The sequence below is a fragment of the Dryobates pubescens genome, chromosome 11, assembly GCF_014839835.1.
Source record: "Dryobates pubescens isolate bDryPub1 chromosome 11, bDryPub1.pri, whole genome shotgun sequence".
NCBI lineage: Eukaryota > Metazoa > Chordata > Aves > Piciformes > Picidae > Dryobates > Dryobates pubescens.
The window spans coordinates 9,774,619-9,795,458 of NC_071622.1; the positions used below are offsets into that span (position 1 = coordinate 9,774,619).

Consider the following 20,840-nt stretch of genomic DNA (forward strand, 5'->3'; position numbering starts at 1 on the left):
TGCCGGGGGAAGCCGCGGCTCCCCTGCCCAGGCTGCTCCGGCAGGTACATAGCCGCGGCCGGTGGCTCCGGGTCTGCGGGGCCCGTGAAACTCCCCGAAAAAACAGAGAACCCTACCAGGCAGGATGGGAAATCGTCGAGGCTTCGAGAAGTCTCCAAGTTCTAGCTTCCACAGCCGGGAGTGATCTTTCTTTCCCCGAATCTGCTGCGGTTTGGCGGAGCGGGAGCGGCGCCCGCAGCGGCGCCCGCAGCGATCAGCGGCGACCAGCCCTCCGGGGCAGCTTTCCGTCTGTTTCCCCCCCCCTCGCCGCCTCCCTCTCCTTCCAGCACTTATTTTCCTTAAATGCTGCCGAAAGGCGGGAGCGAGGCACCCGAGGCGATGAGCAGCGCCGAGGAACGCATCCCACCCCGGGCCGGGGACCAGCTTTCCCTAAAAACTCCCATCTTGGGCTTCTCCTGGGACAGGAGAGCTGATTTCCAGCCGGTTTCGCTACACGGATAGTTGTGTTGGCGGGGCACCGCCCTCTACCTCCCCCCCCCCCCTTCCCTTTTTTTCCCCCCCTTTCTGTTTTTCTTCTTTTTCGTTGCTGTCTAAGAAAACGAGGAAAAAGCAAGAGGCAGGGAACGGAGCGAAGCCGTGGCTGTCCCGCTGCCTGCGGGGCGGCCCGGCCGTGCCCCCCGGAGCCAGGAAGGGCCGCCGGCCCCTCGAGGCGTGGCGGGGCCGGTGCCTGCAGCTAAGCAGGAGAGCGGGGTGGAAACTTATTTCGAGTGGGGTGGAGAGGGGAGGGCAGGGGGTGGGGGTCGGGCAGGGAGGTATCAGCTCCAGGAAATGTGCCTTGGCAGCAGTCGGACGGGCGCTTCTCCGCAGGTCGGTGCGCTCCGCTCCAGAGTCGTCCACGGGGCCGCGGCTCGCTCCCCAGCCCGGGCACTTCTGGGGGAGGCCAAACCGGGGAGGCAACAACTGCCGCAGGACCCCCCTGAAGCGCTGGCTGCGGACGCATCTCCCGCCGGTTCCCCGCAGGAAGGCATCGCCCCGGCCGCCCCAGGTAAGCGGCCGAGCTCCGCCGACGGCAGCCCCGCATCCTCCTGCTCCGCTGCCTCGGGGAAACCCGGGACCGGCCGCTCCCCACCTCGGGGCCGCGGGGCTGGTGGGACATGGAGAACCCGTTTGGGGCAGCGGCTGCGAAGCCGAAGCGGGGGGTCTGGGGCGGGGGTTTCTCTTGGTCGGCTGCAGGGAGGGAGGAGGGCAGTGGGGTGCGCTGGAGAACGGGGGGGCGCCGGGGCGGGGAAGCCCCATCCTCGGGCGGCGAGGCCGGCGGCCGGACTGAGCGCGGCGGGGCCGGGCTGTGTTGGCAGGCGGGCGGCGCGGCCCCTTCGCCCAGCCCGGCTCCCCACCATGCTGGACGGGCTGAAGATGGAGGAGAGTTTACAGAGTGCCCTGGACCCCGCGGCTCCCTTCTCCTCCCTGCTGGGTAAGTCGGGGGTTCCCCTCCCAGGGCGGGGCACAGTATACCGAGCTCCGAGAGATGGGCACAGGGGATGCTGAGGGGGCCCGGCGGCAGCTTTTCCTCCCGGCTCGTTTCTGCCCGTCACCAGCCGCTCCCTTTGCCCAAGGAGTGCCCCCAGCCCTCACCTTTCGCACTCCCGTTTCGTTCCGCAGTTGTATTAAATTGTGTGTCCCCACCATCCCACAGTGCAACGAAGGCCTTTTCTTCGTATTGAACGACAAAGGATTTATTTTATTTTATTTTTCTTCGTTTTAATATTGGTTTCACACAATCGCGCTCTCTCCGAGCTGCGCCTCTGCCGCCGCCTTTCCAAGAGGAACGAAATTGGGGGCGATGTACCTTTCACAGGGCTCCCCTAAGGCACAGGTGTCCCCCAGGCCGCGGAGCAGCACCAAACACCATCCCGGCCCCTTCTGACCCACCAGCTTGCGTGGGGGAAGCGAGAGCAGTGGGATCCTCTCTCCATCCCTTGCCTGCTCCGTCTCCTTGCCTGCCTCTCCCTCCACCCACCCCTGTACCCGACTCCTTCCCGGCAGGCAGAGCCGCGACCCCCAGGTCGGTGTGCGAAGGGTGCCAGCGAGTCATTTCGGACCGGTTCCTGCTGCGTCTCAACGACAGCCTGTGGCATGAACAGTGCGTTCAGTGTGCGTCCTGCAAGGAGCCCCTGCAGACCACTTGCTTCTACCGCGACAAGAAACTCTACTGCAAGCTGGACTATGAGAAGTAGGTGACCCTCTGCCCCCGGTGAGCCCTTCTTACTCTGCTCCCCTCGCCCATCAAGTTTAGCACCCTGCCATAAGACCAGAAGCTCAGGGTCTCCTCGCTTCCCTGTGTGTCCCAGCCTTATTGCACTGCATGGTGAATTGTGCCTCTTCCTTACAGCTCTCTTGCACCTCGTTCTCCCCTTTCTGAGGTGTTTTGTTGCACTCAGTTTGTGCCTTGGGAATTTAGGAGCCTTTTGTCATGAGCCTGTGAGACTCCCAGGGTTGGAGAGGGATGGAGTGAAACATTTTTCCCATCTTCTCTGGCTTCATTTTGCTGCTGAGCATCTGCAGGAGGAATGTTATATCCTACTGACCCGGTCCTAGATAGAGTGATTTTCCTGATATCCCCATAGACAGGGCAATGGTATTACTCCCCCAATCAGATGGTGAAATGGAGGCACTCGGCAGAAACCGGGGAAGGCCCTACTAAATTTGGAATGTTTGCTGTCACACACCAGAGGCTTTGCTGGTGCCTGGGGCTGTGATGGAGCAGGAAATTTGGATGTAGGTGGTTAAAGTTTCAAGCCCCGATGCTTCCTCTTTGGCAAATGTGGGGCTGGAGGAGAAAAGACACTGAGAAAACTGTTTTTCTTTTTTTAAAGAAAGACCTTTCCAGTGGGAATGGGGAGAAGGTTGGTGAGTGCTTTCTCTCCCGCAGCTGCTTTCGTTTTGTCCTGCTCATCCCACTCTTGCCAGCCCTGCAGGACTCTGCTCCTCAGCCGGCTTTCGGAACCGTTAAATTTTTCTTGCCTCTGGGGTGGTTGTTTCTTGAGGAGGATGTAGATAGGGGGCCAGATCCCTCACTATGGTAATAGCACGGCTGCTGGAGCCCCATTATTTAATTCCCAGGTCGCTCTCTATACGAGAAAACAGTTGTCGGTGATGTTCTTGTCCGCGGCCTCCAGTGGGCCGAGAGTGTGCCGGGGGCTAGCCCTGCTGCAGGCCTTCTTCAAGTTTGTTTGTTTTTGAATATCTTTATTTTTTAATGTTGTTTTTTTTTTTTCTCCTTTAAATCTCGTATCGTGGGGCTGAGTTCAATCACTATGGATACAAAGCAAATTGAAAGCAGAATTTGTGCGCGTGACCTTGTTTTCGAATGTTTACGAAAGAGCGGAAGAATTAGCTGCTGCGGCAGTGGAAAGGAGAGAGTCGCGGCGCGGCTCGGGGTTCCTGAGGCAAAACCTTGTCTAGGTTGGGTGTGCTGCTTGTTTGTCTCCAGAAATTTGGCTACCAGTTCCCATACGTTTCCCATACAATTTAGTTCGCGTTCTCTGTCTCTGTTTGGAGCGTTAAGGGGAAGTTGGGGCGAGCATTAACACAGAAATGCCTTTCCAGCTTGCAGCTTCTCTGCGCATTTCACTGCAGCTTATGGGTTCTGGAAGCTGGCTCCAACTTGAAACCTTCTTCTTGGAGAGTCTCCTGGCCGTGAATGAAATTGGTGCTGCACTTAGCCTCTTCCTGTGCCCATATCACTGTTGGGATGGATGAGGACAATGAAAAAAGAAATGTCCAAATATTTCCTGGGCTCTGTCAGCGGCACCATTTATCTGCTTATTTCCCAGCTGCATTTGGGTTGATGACTTCTGCCTGAGCTGGGGTGTGGGCTCTGCAGCATGCAATCTCCCCGAGGTGTGAGGGTTTCAGCCCTCAATTCCTGCTGTTCTCTTCCTCTCCTGCACCCTCCTGTCCTTTGCTGTCACACTGATGTCCCCCTGAATTTAATTTAGGGTTTGGGTCCATGTCCCTGCTTTCTCTATCCCTCCCGGAGGAACTCTGCCGTGCTGGTTGCTGCAACTCCTTACCTGGGGATGGCAAGGATAAGGAGCAGAGACCCAAAGAGCTGTTCCCTTTGGGCTCTGTTGAGTTTTACATATGACTCTGCATTTAACAAAAATCCCTCTTTTTTCCCCCCTTAAACTGCCCGTTCACTGTTTGGGCTGAGCAATTTCCCTGAGGGGAGAAGCACTGTGCCTGCCTCCACTGCGGTGCTGATGCTGGTTAACGGGGCTTTCCGCATGAAACGCACAGGGGAAGAGCCACTGCTCCTCGACTGAGCTAATTATCTTGATAGCTGGTTAATTATCGCGGGTGACTGATGCTCCTCAAGCATCACGATGTTGTAAAGCGTCGATGGTGTAAAGCAGCCGATCCTCCCCATGATACCGGCAGTCATGCCAGTGGAACTGGGCTCCCTCTCCTTAGGTAGGAGGACTGGGGTCTCTGCGTGTAAAACTCCAGGGCTGAGAGTGCCAGGGAAGCCCTTGGCATCCTAGGATGTCAGTGCCGTGGTGCTGGTGGTTTGGTTTGTTGTTGTTTTTTAAAGAAAGAAGGGATTGCTGGAGCTGTTTTACCAGAGATGAGTAAGTGCAGTAAGTGCCACCTCTCTCTGCGCTCAGTTTGAGCTCTGTTTGTAACAAGGCTGCAGAGGGTTAACGACAGAGTGAGAGATGGCAGAGTTTTGTCTTTAGTTATAAATGTACTCATGGAAAGTGTTACGGACAGTTTTAAGCAAGCATCTGACTTGCCGGACTCTAGAAATTGAGGAATCACTTATTAAAATACATGTTTTGCATCTCTTTGTCTTTCATAAAGAGGAAGACCTTGGGAGAGGACCTGGAGAAGAATTGATTAAAGATTGTGTGTCTCAGCATCTCTTTGGGGTACCCAGGGCCACAGCACAGGACCCATGGGCAGTTTGAGCAGCAATGCAGGGTGGAGGTTTGGGGGGCTGAGGGATCGCTCTTGGACCAGTTTCCCCAGAGCTGGAGGGGAACACTCCTGGGGAGGGACTGCTCAAGCCAGTGCCCCTGGGACGGTATCTATTTGGGGCAGAGGACGTTTGTTACAGAACATCCTGAATCCCGCGGCAGCCCCCGGCGCTAGTCCAAACCTGATAAGTCTCAACTATGACAAGGTTCAGGCTTCGCCCTGGCCGGCTCCCTGACTGCAGAGCAGCCCTGGGGATGTGCCTTGGCTTTGGGGCCTCTGCGTTAGTTACCGGGGAATGGGCTTTTGTGGTGGCAGACTTGAACTGGGACAATGTCAAACCTGGCCTTAAATGTGGAGAAGTGCTGGAAGCTGTGGGAAGAGCAGGGTTGCCCTGGAACCCTAAAATCCACATAAGAATGGGAATAGCTGAGCTCCACTCACCCAGATGTGTTTCATTGTGGGTTTGCACGGGCCAAGCAGAGCCGGAGCCATAGGGAGGACCTGGTCCTGTGGGGACATCTCTGTCCTGAAGCCCTGCTGTGGGCAATGCCAACAGTGTGCAGAAACCCTGCTGGCCAGTTCTGGGGACCGGGAGCGCTGACAGTGGTGTGGTTGTGACGGGGGGGCGCAGCTGGGGAGCGTGGCGACGGCGGGACAGCTTGGCACATCCCCAGCCACGGCACAGAGCCCCAGCCTCAGCCCCAGCCCCGGCTGGCAGGAGCAGATGGCCAGCACATCTCAGAGCAGGCCTGGCATGTGGGCCCCAGCAGTGGAGGGGCCACTGCCGTGCCGGGCTCCCCGGCCGAGGGAGGCAGTTGTGTGATGCTTGTCCTGTCTTCGCACGGCCTGATGGCTCTGTGCCCTTGCCAGCTTCTGCGCCATCATCACAAAGTTCCCCCTGCCTGGCTCCGAAATCCCCTGGTCCTGGAGTCATGGGGTTGTGTGGGTGCCTCCACCTTCTCCTCCACGAATTAAAATGAGAAGGCACATCCAGTTGTGAAGGAAACAAAAAATTCCTTCCAACCTCTGAACATGCAAAAAGAAAATGCGTGCAAAGAAACACAATGCTGTTGGGTTTTAGAGCTGCACCAAACACCTTCCTACAGGAGATGAACCTGAGTCCCCCAGCAGTGTGTTCCCAGTGGTGTGTGGCTGCCTCTGCTCAAGGGGAAGGTGGGATCTGCCTGGCTTGGGGAAGCACAGCCTTCTCTTGCCTGTCTGGCAGCTGCTGCTGTAGAGGAGAGAGGGGGAAGAGGGCTGAAGCATGGTGGTTGTTTATCTTGCTTAATGTGGGTAATGAATGTAATTGCACAGTTAGCTGCATGCCATGGCACTGCTTCCCTGGCCCAGAAGGGTTGTGAAGGGAATAATCCCAAACGGATTCAATGAATAAGTTGATGTTGATGCTGGACCCTTTAGGGCAGCTTGGTCCCACTGGCTGGAGACTTCCTATGGTCTGGGGACTATGTGCTGGCCTTTTGCGATCCTTTACCTTCTCCCACCTGGACAAATGGCACTTTTTGCTCCTTTCGTAGTTGATGGGAGAGAACAGTCTACCCAGAGAGCCATGGGTCACCCCAGCTAATGTGTGGTGTAACCTCCAGAGGTACTTTTTCCTTCCTATAGAGGAAATCATATGGAGATGCCGGTGCTAATTGGGGCTCCTCCATTTGACCAGGGATAGAGGGATCAGTCTGGCCTGGAAGGAATAGGAGAGCACAAAGCAGCTCTGCAGCATGCTGTCCCTCTTGCTGGTCTTTTTCCACTCCCTAACCTTCTTTTTGGGTGCTTCCCATCTTTCTTGCTTGCTTTCCATCTCCACCCAGCACACTGTCTTTCCTAGAAAAACACTCTCTCTCCTCACTCCCTTTCCCCCGGCTCCCGGAGGAAACATGCTGACTCTTTGCAGGCTGGGATAAGCATGACTCTGGGGGTAGCCAAATTTGTCTCATCCTCACCAGGGTTCTGCTGGTAGGTACAGCTGGGCTTGGACCAGGGGCTGGTCCCGGTATTGATTTGCTTTGTTGTGTCACTGGGGCAGGGAAGCAGTGAGATGTGGTGATGAGAGGGACATTATGGAGGCTGCTGTGGGATCCAAGCTGGAAACCTGAGGAAAGCAAAATATGTCTTGTCCCTACCTCTGCCACCCACCATCCTCCTGTATGCTGCTTGTGGGGCTCCCCCTTTCCAAAGGGACTGGAGGAGAGATTTGGCTTCTTGCCCCTTCCCCCTGCCCTTAATTAGATTTGTGTCTTACAATTAACGCTTCATGGAAGGGCCTGGAAGGGAGCGACATTTGGCAGCTTTGGAGCGAGGCAGCTGAATATACTCATCATCTGTCCTTCCATGGTGGGGAGAGGGGTGGCTTTGGGGTCACTTTCTCCTGCTCACTGGCAGTGGCACCCCGGAGGCTGCAGGTTGACGCTGGCAGAGCTGGGACCTGAGCATCCTTGGGACCCTCCATGCTGTCTCTCACCTTATCTGGGATCTGCAATGATTATTACTTTTTATTCTTTTACTTTCTCACCCCTGACAAGGCACTTGGAGCTGAGAAGATTGCTTCAGATTTTGCAATCTTGATGAAGGCACCAAAAAGAAATAGGCTGAGGGAAGAAAGGGGGGTTTGTTTCAGTTTGATGAGAATTTGGTCTCCACCAGCTGGAGAGACAGCTGGGGTCTTCTCCAGCCCTTGTCTTGCCGGTTCTTCACCTGCTCACAGCCGCCAGGCACTGGGAGGGATTTGCCGAGCCATGGATTTAAGACAGCCCTCAATTTGGTTTATTGCTAAGTCCTTCCTCGGAGAGCTCTCTGGCAGGGTCTGAACCCAATGCTGTGGTCAATCCCAGCTGGTTTTAGAGAGGGTGGGTTTGGGTATTAGCTGGCCAGTACATGGGCAGGATTTGCTGGTGCCTGCATGTGCTGCCAGGAAAGCTGACCTCTGCCGGCTCTCCCTGTCCCCATGGCAGCAGTGGGGTGGCCTCAACATACACAAAACCCACGGCAGTTTATGACTCTGATCCTGCATGCTCACTCCAGGGTTTGACTGGGGGGACATCAAAACACCCTATAACTTAGAGGGGCAGAAAGAGGGCTTTGGGAATGAGGGTTAGCCTTCTCTTCTGCTCAAAAAGATGCAAGTCCTGCTTCTGATTGAGGCAGTGAAAACCCCAGTGGTTTGAATCAGGTTTGGGTTTAGAATAACTGTTACCCACTTCTAGTGAACCCTATGGTGTGCAGCCAAGGGGGTTACACAGTACATCTCATGTCCTGAATAGTTTTCTTCTCAAGATGCTCTTTGTCTCTTTGTATTCCTTTTTGTCTCTGGCTTGTGCCCTCTGCAGATAGAAGCACAGAAAGAGGACACTGGCACAAACACAGGAGGCCTGGGCTGGAGAACTCTGCCTCTGCGATTTAATCAAGCATCTCCTCTATAACAGAGTAGTAGCAGGGATAAAATATTTGGGTTTTATTAAGATGAAATACTAAGGTTGACCCCAAATATCCCCCCCCCCCCAATGTGTTTTCATAAGAAATTTGAATTTCTGTGTGTTTGTAAGAGATTTCAGAAGGGGGGGTGGGGTACAATGGTGTTCCCTGACACAGCCAGCGCTGCGCAGAGATGTGAGGAAGCCTACAGCCGTGGTTACACAAGCCTATAGCTTCAGATTTATTCCTCCGTACTTCTGCCTGGACAGACAGCTGGTCCCTGGCTGTCTTCTCCTGGGGCTGTTGGTCCTCAGGAGCAATGGATGCACCCAGGTTGTCCTGTGCCTCTCTGTGAAACTGGCAGGCATCTCACTGCAGCTCCGTTTGAGGTTTGGGGGGTTGTTGTTTCTAAGATCATCAAACCTTGGTTGCCCAGGAGAGGGCTTCTATAATCCCTGGCTTCCCACCCCAAATATTTACAGACAGCCAGACCCTGAAGCTTTTGCAAAAGGCATGGGGCAGGCTGAGCGGTGCCGTGCCAGGGCTGCACTGGCAACAGGGGTACAGGGGGCACCAGCTGCTATTTACTTGGGGGTTTTCCTGTCAGATGTCTCTGCCTTCTTGCTTATCTGTTTTGTTGCAATCTTAATATAAAAAAACTGATTTCTTCAGCTTGTCTTCAGGGATCCTTCAGGTGCTTCATGCTTTATAAGCTGGATATCTGGAAATAGTCTTTCCTCCCACAAAGATCTGGGTTTTCAGGAGGATTGTGTGTGTGTTTCTCAGTACAGGGGTGTTGTGTTCAATGCAAAGTATTTATTTTCTCAAATTGCACTGTGTGCTTGCAGGCAGAACGTTTCCTGTGCCTGTGAATACGATTCTGGTTTGGGTTCAGGTCTCCTGCAATGTTGCCTGGCCTGGATATAACGGGCCACAGTTGCATGCAAGAGAAAGAGCTGAGACTTGGCTCCTTCACCCATGAAATAGAGATGGAAATATGAATCTAGCTACAAAAAGATTTCATTCATCATCATAAGTGCTTTGAGCATCTTTCTAGGTCAGTTTAGGTGTTGAGAATTAATTATCAGTCTCTCTGCCCTGATTTCCCTAAATTCTGTGTTGTGCCTGCCTTTGTTTTCTGCCTTGGCTATCTCTGACCAAAGGTGACTGAGCTTGTGTTACAGAGGTACCAGCACAAACCGGTAGGATTAAGGCATGAATTTATAGGAGAACCACTCTCTGTATCCTGGTGTGTCCCGGCAGGCAGCGATGCTTCCCCTTGTCCAAAGGTCACTGGGGTTCCACAACTGCAGATGAAAGGTTCACCCTGCATGGAGACATCCTGCTCTCCTTGGGGGAAATGCCTTGAGGGGCAGAGCACACTGGAGGAGGCTTCCTCAGCCGGTACTCATGCTTTGCAAGCCCATCAGGACTCAGCGTTGATCCTTCCCAGCTGTCTCCCCATCGCTGTTATCCATATATTGTCTCTTGCCACTCCCTACTCCTCTCCTTCCCTTGTAGACTTCAGTTCCTAACGCAGCTCTTGGGGAGAGCTTTCTGTCCTTGACAGCGGAACAAATCCCTTTTCACGCGACCATCGCTCCTGGCCCCATTGTCCTCCACCCCTGCTGCCACCGTGCAAAATCTCCTTCCCTGGTACGTCTGTTCCTCTGGAATGATAACCACCATCACGGTGGGGTGGTGAGCCCCCGAAATCCCTCCGGGCAAGATTCTCTGCCCTGCAAGGTTGCAAAGAGGGATCTTAGAAACACAACAAGAGGCAAGGGTGATTTCTGGAGAATCCAGTGTTTGGATGTGATTTGTCTCTTTGAGACGTGCAGCCTCTCTTTTGGTTTTGTACTACAGAGCTCATTGAGTGATCCTTGAGCCTGTGTGTCCTGAGGGCTCCTCCTTCCCTGCCTGGGGCTATAGTGAGGCCACATTATGGGTTGATTTTTCACTGTGTAACATCACCCAATGTAGCTAAACAAGAAGGAGGAGGTGGGAGTTTTCTTTTTAAGATTGAAAGCTCAGGGAAGCATTTAGCAGCAGAAACCTGGAAAGAGGAGAGCAATAGGTTAGGGGACCTGAAGGCAGTTCTCAGCTGCAGCAGTTTTATTTGAAAGAGTCAGTGTTGTCATTTCTTACCTCCAACCCCCAACATCATAGAAACATAGGGATGCTTTCATTGTGCTCGGCACTTGCTGGCCTTGTTAAGTCTTTATTCCTGGAAAACAGTGTCTGAGCTACACAGAATGTTGCAAACTTCTGCTGAGAGGTATCTACGCGGGAGGAGGGAAATGCCACATGGGAAATGGAACATGACTGTGGTTGTCTCCACAGCGGTGATTCTGATGCTGTCAGATGAATGAATTCACGAGTGCTGAGAGTGGAGGTGGACATTTATCAAGGCACAACCATGGAACTCTTGCCCAATGACTTCTGTGTTGCACCTGGATTGGGAATGCCCCACAACATGCTTCTGGGGCATCTTTTCCATTTCTGGTTTAGAGAGGATCATCCAGGCAACAGGAGAGGGAGAAAGGGCAGCTGTTCTATGTGTGCATCAGGTTTATAGGACCCTAGCCCCACACTGGGTGTTGAGGATGGGGCAACAGTCTCCTTGCTTGCAGACCACTTTCTGTAGGTTCCTGTAAGGGCTGAATGGAATTAAGAGGCTCTTATGGAGCACACAGTTCAGCCAAGCCAAGGTCTGAATTTCCCGATGTACTTGCTGAACTCCAGGTCTTGGCTGCAAGGAGAGCTGAGAGCACCTTGAATCACCTCAACTGTGTCTGCAAACCCAACCAGTCTCTTGGCTTGGGCGCATGGCATCTCTGGTGTGGTGGGAAGGCTCAGGCTCGTGTGCCTTGATTCTCACTTGTGCCAAATAGGTGTCCAGTTGAGTCGGTGTTGAGGAACTGAGCTACTGAATTATGCATATCTCAGCATCTCCGTTGCCGGACATAGTGTTGGAGTGGTATTGAGCAGATCCTTTTAAACAGTGATGTGGAGCTTGGTTAGGAAAGCCATTAAGTGTTTGAATGTTCTTGATGCCTGCTCAGGTGAATGTTGTTCCTTCTTTCTGCATCCATAATTATGAAAGGCTGAAAGGGCAACCTCAACGGACTGGCTTAAAAGTTTTATGAAGCCTGAAGTCTTGTGGGTTGGGCTCTTGAGACCAAGCTTGTTTCAGTTCTGGCCCTCAGGAGCGTTAACCAGAACAGAGGAAAGATTTCCTGCACACATTACCTAGAGGACATTAAACTCCTTGTTGATGGGAGGTGCTGTTAACAGAGATGGGTTAGGAGAAAGTAATGGGAGAAGACATCAGAGATGGGTGAAGGGCCATGCATGGGGAGGGTAGGTTCAAGTGAGGTGTTCATTCTGGGTATGAGAAAAGCTGCCCATGGCAAGGATGAGATTTTTCTGGCCCCTGCAGTGCAAGATGTGTGTGATGGATGCCCTCTGCTCTGCAGCTCTAAACCTGGGTGGCACCAATGGGTGGGTTGTAGGGTGCAACAGGATCTGGGTAACTCATCCGCTCTGTCTGGTTGCTGGCGTGCCTGTGCTGGCAGTCTCCAAATGGGTCCTAACAAGACCTGAAGTGTCCATGACCATAGTAGGCTCTTTATGGGAGTCTCCTCTGCAGCACCAAACTCACCTTTGCACCATTTTATTTTTTTTTGCCTGCTAAGATGGGGAGCTGAGGCTCTGAGCACTTGGCTGCTGTGGGGCTGGGGAAGAAGCTCTTTCTCTGCAGATGTGCTGCATTGTGAATCTCTGCCAGATCTGGCTTTATGGTAAGGTTTTGTAGCAGAAATGACCTCTAGCCAAGCACACTGGGCTCCTGCCTGCTCCCAGTGCTTTGCCTTTCTCATTCTGCTTCATGGTTAAACTGTAGCTCATCATGGCTGGTGTGAAGAATGAAGAAACAAGGTCAATTCTTTGATACTGGGGCAAGTATGAAGATGCAACTAGCTTCATGGGACAGTTTCTCCATGACCAAGTTCAGGGGTATGTCATATCGCCTGTCCATATCCAGGCAGGGTGACATGAAGTGATCGTAGAATCATAGCATCAGTCAGGGTTGGAAGGGACCACAAGGATCATCTAGTTCCAACCCCCTTGCCATGGGCAGGGACACTTCACACTAGATCAGGCTGGCCAGAGCCTCATCCAGCCTGGTCTTAAACACCTCCAGGGATGGGGCCTCAACCACCTCCCTGGACAACCCATTCCAGGGCTTCACCACTCTCATGGTGAAGAACTTCTTCCTCACGTCCAGTCTGAATCTCCCCACCTCCAGCTTCATTCCTTTCCCCCTAGTCCTATCACTACCTGATATCCTAAGAAGTCCCTCCCCAGCCTTCATGTAGGCCCCCTTCATGAATCTGGCTGCTAAACCAGGGAGCCTAAATCCATCCTGCTGGCCCATCCCCATTCTCCAGAGAACGTGCAGTTTCCCTGCCAATACTGTCCTTACACTATTTCCAAAACCCATAACAAAAATCCCAGGAAATCCCTGAATCCTTGGCTTTTGAAGTAAACATACCCCCATCACGAACTGATTTATTTTTGCCTGTTTTAGGCACTTCTGCTTCCAAACATCAGCCTTGGTCTTTCCCTTCCTGGCCTGATGCCTGCAGAGTGTGGCTCTCACACAGAGCAACTGCTGGCCTCACCCTGGGGCAATGCTTCGCAGGTCTCCTTGGTTGGCTGGGGAAGTAGATCGGCCATGTTGTGGGTGAAAAGTGCTAATGAAATGAAATCCAAATCTGTATCTTCCCCTTTGATGCTTTGGTGCTGGAAAAGCACAGCAAACTGGAGATGCTTCTTGCTGAAGAGGCTTTTTTTTTTTTCTTTCTCTTTTTTTTTTTTTTCTTTTTCTCTTCATAAGGATTAGTGGTTCAAGAGCAGGGATTTTCAGACTGACAAGCTCTTGGCAGAGAAATAATTACAGGCTTTTTATGCTTTGTGTTTTCTAAGTAGTTCTAAATTACTTTTCCCCTCAGGGCACTATTTTTTTTCCCCCCTAAGTCCACAAAATGGGGGGTGAGTGGGAGGGGAAAATGTGTATTTCCTCAGTGTCCTTGAAAATATGCAAGATGTTTGTGGAGACTGTTTAAGTTTCAGCTATAAGACCTTTTTGTGTGTGTGTGTGTGTGTTTGCTTTAACTCCATCCAATCAACCAAAGTTTCTTGGCTGGTGATGCTTCAGAAATGGATCTTAGAAAGGGGAGATGGAGGGAGGTATATGTGATCACTTCTTGGCCATCTCAGGAATGTGGGTTTTGCCTCAATGTTATATTCCCCAGGGTTTTTACCCCACTCCTTGCTGCAAGCGAAAATTTCTGGAGCTAGCAGAGCTGGTTTTTCCCTATCCATTGTTTGCTTGTGCTGAATTGCTGCACATCCTGCCGGGATATCATGGCAGTGTCCCCCTTCGTTGCTGCAATTCCTCAGGGCTGCAGAGCCCGGCATGGCTTGCCTAGCCCTGTCCTTCACTGGGTCCTCTCCTTGCCCACACCTCCAGCCTGACTGCTTTTTGCTTTTCACTGTAAAAAATGCAGCATGAAAAAAGCCTCCCAGGTTGGAGGTTGAGGGCAGTTCCGAGGCACAGGTGAGCCTATGCCTTTTTATCCCTGCCAAAATTCACCCCCTGTGAATTTCTGTGCAAGCCCTTAGCGAGGTACCCTAATTTTCTGAGCTCACCGGACATCTCCATGTCACAATTTCTTTTACCACGGCTCAGCCTCAACCCAGAGACCTTTGCTCTCTGTTTTTCACTTTTCCCTAGGAAAAGGCCTCCAGTAGATGCTGTCCTAAGTCCCAGCTATCCCACACCTGATAGGAGGAGGCATCTGCCCATCCATCCATCAATCTATCCCTGATACTAAACGCTGCTTGCAATGTACGGGGGGGACCTGAGAGAGGACCCTACTGATGTTTACACTCCCCACAATATGAAAGGGCAGTGCTGGGGCTGTGTTATTGCATCGGCTGTCGGGGCAGAGCAGGGCATTCCCCCGGGATTACCAGTGCAATATTCCCACTGTCGGCACGGAGCGGAGGGCAGGCTGCTGTTAATAACAGCATTGCTCTACTTTGGCTTTATTAAGTGAGGGAAGCCTCTGTGCTGCACGCCCCAGGCGTGTCTGGGTCTGGGCTTTGCGGTGAAAGGAAAGGGAGTGGGAGCAGGAAAGGGGGGTGGGGAGATGTGTCTGAAGTAATTAGAGCTGCTTGATGCAGAGGGGGGAACTGTCAAGACAGGCAATAGCGGTAACTCCATGTACTGTCCTGCCACGACCTGCTTCAAAAACGTGCTTTGGGCTTGGTCAAACACATCCTGTTCCTCTTGGCCCTTCTGCTGCTGGAGGCTCTGGTGTTCAGTGGTGATGAACATCTTGCTTTCTCCATCCTTCCTTCTTCTAAACACCTGCTTAGAGTAGCCAAAGTCTGGTTGAGTTTGTGGGGAGGCCATGATAGAGCTCCAGCGTCCACAAAGTCCCTTGTGCCCGCAGGTGTGGCAGGTGACACTGCAGAAGGACATAATGCCCAGAGGGGACATGTCTGTCCTGTCTCTCTTCTGCTCCAGCCACCATTTCTCAGGGGAAAGATTTTTTTTTTTTTTTCCTCATCTTCTCCTGCCCAGACACTGCCAATCCCACTATAACTTTTGACTGGAGCAGGGATTAGGTGCTCAGGTTTCAGCCCTTGTCTGTGAGCGGTGTAAACTTTCTGCTGGAGCACAAGTGACATTTTGTGGGAGATAGAAGAGTATTAAGTGTTGGTCCTTGCTGATAAAAATAGCCTGTGGCTTGACGATGTTTTCAGCTGTCTTGTTGCTGGTCTGCCCAGGTTCCATCATCTCCATTCTGGCACTCCCAGCCTGGCCTTTTCTTAGCATCAGGTGCTGAGTGTGCTCACAGCCCAACCTGGCCTGGTCCTGCTCTGAGCATCCCAACCTGTCTGACACAGCAATGTCCTTTCCTTCCATTAGCACCACAGCTGGAAAGATGCTGGGGTCTCCATGCAGGCTGGAGGGCAAACTGGACCAGGAGCAGCAGATGCTAGGTTTGTGTGCAGAGAGGCCAGAAGGACAGGGTGTCCATCCTGCTCACCGTGAGCCTATCACCCAAGCACAGCATCCCCTTTGCCTGCAGATCAGAGCAGATACCTAGATTGCCCATTGTCACAAACTTGGCTGCTAGCATGGGACCTCTGCTGGGTACAGGAGTCCTTCTGCATGCACATATGCCCTCCTGCCTGTTTTCTCTGTTGCTGTGTTCCAAAGCTGATGTTTTCATCCTGAGGTTATAGCTTGAGCTGGCTCGAGGCCCCTCAGCAGCATCAGCAGAGCTGACTCTAGCTGTTCCAGAAACATAGGACTGAGGCCAGTCAGAAGGAAAGGGAAGGAGAGGAGGAGGAGGAGGGAGTGGCAGGGCCTGGCTCACTTCTGAGCTGGGACCAGATCTGCTGCTGGGAGGGTCTTTCCCACCCTGCCTGCCCTGTGCCTTTCCTGGCCTCTGCTTCAGAATAGCATGTGCATGTTTTACCTCTGAAAACAGCCAGTGTGGCTCTGGAGGATCTTGTGGTAGGATGGCTGCAGGGACAGTTTCTCCTAGTGTTGAACTTTTCTTTTGTTTGTCTGGGTAGTGAAGTCCCCAGGCATTGGCCTCTGCGGACTGGGCATCCTTTGAGGATGTCTCCATTCCATCTGCTTGTTCTTCCAATGTCTGGTAAAGCATCCTTCTCCCCAAGGATGTCTTTATGGACCTTCAAGTCAGGTTGTCTTCAATGCAATGTTTTTAATGCATCCCTTAATTACCTTTCTCAGACAAGGGAAGGCTTTTGAGATCAGGGTCTTTTCCACATTCCCACTACCCTCTACTTCAAGGCCCACTCATTACTGGGGAATTCATCATCTTGCATGGTGTCATCCATCAGCTGAAGAATCTCTCTGGTCAGAAATAAGGAATGAAGTCCTCGTGTGCCTGGAGCCCGACCGATACGATGGCACTTGGCCACTTAACAGTAGTGGGCGATTGCTGAGCCCCTGCCAGGAATTCTTCCAGTGGGATCGGGAACACTCTCGAGTGTTAAATTTGTCCCGTGGTGTGTAACCTCTAAGTAGAGCCTGTCCTGTTTTGTAACGGGTCATATGATGCCGGTGATGGCAGCCGCCCGCCCTGCGTTTCAAGGTCAGCATGGAGCTTGGGGCCAGAGGGGCAGCTCCTGCCTGTAGCCTTTCCTGGCTGCTGAGCCGTCTTGCAGGGCCCTCTTCCCTCTGGAGACAAAGCCTTGGGCACCTTGGGAGCTCAAGCTTGGAGATGGAGGCCATTCTGCTGCCAGCCAGTGAGACTGCGGCGCACTTCTCCCATTGCAGGGTGTGCTTCTTGGATCAGCATGGATCTGGGATGCAAACCCTGCTCACATCTGTCTTGCAGCCCTGTGAGGGTTTCTTGTGCGCCACCAACACAGTCTTCACACCTGGCAACCACTGTCCCTTAGGCAGAGCCTGTCATCGTCTGCGGCTCCAGCCCCTGAGAGTTTTACGGCATCTTGCTAAGGACAGGACCTTCCAGCATACATATAGGTAATATTCCCTCACTCTTAGTTCCTTAAAATACCTCCCAGTAAGGACGACTTCTCATATCCCCCTAACTGGGGGAACTGCTGTGCAGAGAAAGGTTTGCTGGTAAAGGTGTGGAGCACAGGGTCCTTGATGTGATGGACAACCAGCACAGTGATATTGCTGCCTGCTCTGTCTGTTGGCTTCCAGCCCTTTGCTGGAAAGCATGACTATCCTCTTGGGAAGAGTCTCCCAAGGTCTTTATCAATAAACAAATGTTGTAGGCCTGTCACTGCATCAAGCAATTAGAAGGGGCTTCATGGACAGATTGTTAAATAAGAATTAGCAAGGGTTTAAAATATGAATAGGCAATTGGCCCTCCCCAGTTCTCTTGTTACATGAAAGTTTCATTTATAATTTGGACCCAAGTTGGTATGTGCTGAGAGATGCTCAGGCTGCAGCCTGCACATGGGGGTTAACGTAGTGCTTCTCTCCTGCCAGAAAATAATAAAAGCCAGGGACTGCCTAGGGACCATGCATGAAGGATTAGGCAGAGGATATGCATGGGCCTGTCTGCAGCTGGTTGAAGTCTAGTGCAGAGGGGTAAGCTTGGAAATCATTGCTTTCTGATGGCTGCAAGGGGACCAGTGTGGAAAGGGAGCTTGTCCCCTAAAACCTGAGGAACTCTGCAGCTAGCCCATGAGACAGTGAGTGGATCCTATCTCCTTGAGAGATGTCTGTGCTGGTTGGGAAGGAGGGTGTGTGGATGCTTCTGCCTTCACTTTCCAGGTACTGTGGTTGTTCACTGTGAGCAGAAGATGCCAGACTCCAGGGATCAAGGTTTTCATTGTGAGTGGAGGATGCTGGGCTCCAGGGACTGTGTTTTTGGTGAGAGGAGAGGATGTTGGGTTCCAGAGACCAGGTTTTCCTACCTTTCTGCAGGATGCCTTGCCAGATTTACAGATTCTGCTGGAAGTCTGTCTCCATCCACAGCATTACCTGTGGCTTTTTGAATTTGAAAGCTCCTTGTCCCAGATCTAGGGGATTCAATGAAGTCCTCCCCTACTTTTCAGCAGGGAGCACTTCCAGTTTTCTGGCTTTAGAAAAGCCGGAAGATGCTCAGATCTTGTGTTTGTTTGACTTACTGACATTGTCAGCGTAGTTCCCTGAAATGGTCACCTTGAGCTGCCTCAGAAGGCTGGAGTCACAGCCCTCCAGATTAGTGACTGCATAGAGATTCCTTGCATTGCTTATTCAGAATTAGGATTTAACCTAACCGTGTAACCACCATGCTCATGGAAAGTGTCTACTGAGGTAGAGGCATCTGAATTCCCCAAAGCAAGTCAAGGTTTTATGGCCCTCAGCCAAGAGAAATTTGTTGGTTTTGTGGCAACTATTAATTGCTTCCTGAATTTAAAATGTATAAACAAACTCACTTGCCAGGGAATGAGTTACCCAGTGCATAAATGCTTTGCCATTAATGTGTGGTTGACCCTGACCGTGATGTGAGGACCAGAAGAGCTTTCAAAGAATTTACCAGAAACCATTTCAGGGGAGGTTGTGTGTTGTAAATCCTTAAGTAAAGGGATGGAGGGAATTAGATTAGATAATAGTTTGCAGAAACCAGGCATGATTCCCCATTGAAGATCTTGAGATCGTTAGAAACAGTGAGGAGAGGCCCCCTTGTGCCCTGATCCCAGCAACTGATGAGTGAGTTTATGACCTGGAAAAAGAGATTACCAAAGGGTTTGGTTTACACACCGCAATAACAAGCAATGTTAGAGAGAGAAACAGGGTGCTGTTGTATCCAAAGGTGCATTGTAAAGCTGCAGTGGTTCCTGGAGGAGTAGCCCAGGATGGGGCTGTTTGTGCTGGCTTGAGGATGTCCATTGCATCCAGCACCCATCGCATGGGTGTCTTGGGTAGTCCTATACCTTTCCTGAACTCACACCAGGGATCCATGTCAGGAGCACTTTTAGTTACTATACAAGGGGGATGGTGTCCAATCTTGTTTTCACAGTCTGCCCTGATACATACCTCCACCTCTCCACTCTTGCCAGAATTTGTCCTAAACTTGTTTGGAGGTTTCTGGGAGCCCCCAGACCCTTCTCACTAACTCCCCAGCCCATGGACATTGCTGCTGAGCGATTTCACACAGATATGCTGGCGTGTGGGGCTGTTTGCTGCCCCTCATTCCAGCAACAGCTTTTGTTTGCTTGCTACTTCTGCTGGTTTGGTCTTCCTCAGGCTTCCCCCACACTGGAGGGGTAGAGTTGAAGGATGCCTGTGGCCTTTGGTGACATACCTGCTTTTTATCATCTGGGACACGTGTTGGATTTTCCCTGGGTGTTTGGAGATGGTGCCTACTGAAAGACCTGGGGAGTTCAGCAAACAGTGTTTAAACTACTCTCGTTAAAAAGGGCAGGCATGGGGGAAAAAACCAAACATGTTTTGCCTGTAGCTAAAAAGTATTTCCCAAATCCAATATCTATGCAATGAGCAGCACCGCGGTGGGAATTGCACGTCCTTTCGTGGGGCAGCTCTTGCAGGGAAAGCATGCAGTGGCCAGGCTGCCTCGAGCTCTCATAACAGCCTTGCTGGCTGCTTGAAGCAAGGCACTGGTGCTTAAAGGATCAGATCCAGTGGCTGATATTTGGCTGCACATTCATGTCGGCAAAGGAGATCGTGACCGGCTCGTCCGTCTGTCACGGGGCTGCCTGGCACAGGCACGGCTCGGTGATGTTTCAGGATGGCAGTGTGTGATACCAGGGAAGTCTAGATTGGTGTTGGGGTGTGTGTTTCTGCATCTCCACATTTCACTCTCTCTGGCAGAAGGACAGAGTTCAAAGGGGCTCTGGCCTTCCTGGAATAGGAAACAGAGGGATCCACCCCGGAGCATTTTCTCCTCTTACTCAGAAGGGTCCCACCCCAGCCAAGAAGCCCTAAATCCAGCTGGGTGTGGAAATGGATGCGGGAAGGTCCATGTGAGGACTGTGCTTCATTCCTACCACTCCAGTGCCGGTCATCCCCCTTGAGCATGTGTGAGGTTGTGTTTGATCTAGATCTGAGCTTGGGGGTTGCCTTTATTCTTTTTTCAGAAAGGAGGAAAAGAAATACAGGAGCCCCTGGTGAGATGGGCTTGGAGCAGGGCGTCTCTCACTCGACAGAGCAGACACTGGCGTCCAATTTTCTGTCTCACTTTGTTAAATGGACCTGCAAACCCCTTGCAAAGCCAAGATTGCTGAGGCGAACACCCCGCAGCCAGATTGCAGGGTCTTGCTTAACCCAGTGCTGCCGGATTTCTCCCCACAGTTTTTGTGCGAGGTCTTGACTTCACCTTTTCACCAGTGAGAAACTGCCCAGAGCAGCACAGCTGACAAGGGGATGAAGTTTTCTGTTTGAGGTGACTTTTACTCAGCCTGGTAGATGCTTTCTGGAGATAGGTAGGTAGAAGTGAGGAATACCTTGTGATGGCCATGAGGATGGAGAGACTGTTTTGCACTACAGTGAAATGCGTCCCCTCTTTTCTCCCTTTGAGGAGGTGGCTTGGAAGCACCTTTCCGCAGGGCACTCTTTGCCTTAATTAACTATGAGCCCAGAAGGTGTTCAACAGGTTGGCAGGTGACATCATTAGTTTTCAGTGGTAATGCACTCTGGAAGTAAGCAAGGAGAACCTCTCAGAAGCTGGCTCCCTAACCAGGGTCTTTGTGTTGCATTGATTTGGACTCTTCATGCTCCGATGGTTTTCCTCAGGATGTGTACCTTCTTCACAGGCTTTCACAGCAGGCTCAATCTCTTGGGCAGGCTTTGGTTTTCCGTCACAAACACATGGCCTTGTGTCCTGAGGTGTTATTTCTGC

At 52.0% G+C, this 20,840-nt stretch overlaps 1 protein-coding gene across 1 annotated transcript; it reads left to right on the forward strand.

Moving 5' to 3' along the window:
- Positions 1–807: 807 nt before the first annotated feature.
- LOC128897540 (LIM homeobox transcription factor 1-alpha-like) lies at positions 808–2,244 on the forward strand. Its single transcript, XM_054165252.1, has 3 exons — positions 808–1,045; positions 1,356–1,471; positions 2,044–2,244. Exons 2-3 carry the CDS (start codon positions 1,396–1,398, stop codon positions 2,232–2,234), a joined length of 267 nt encoding a protein of 88 aa, XP_054021227.1. The 5' UTR covers positions 808–1,045; positions 1,356–1,395; the 3' UTR covers positions 2,235–2,244.
- Positions 2,245–20,840: the final 18,596 nt, after the last annotated feature.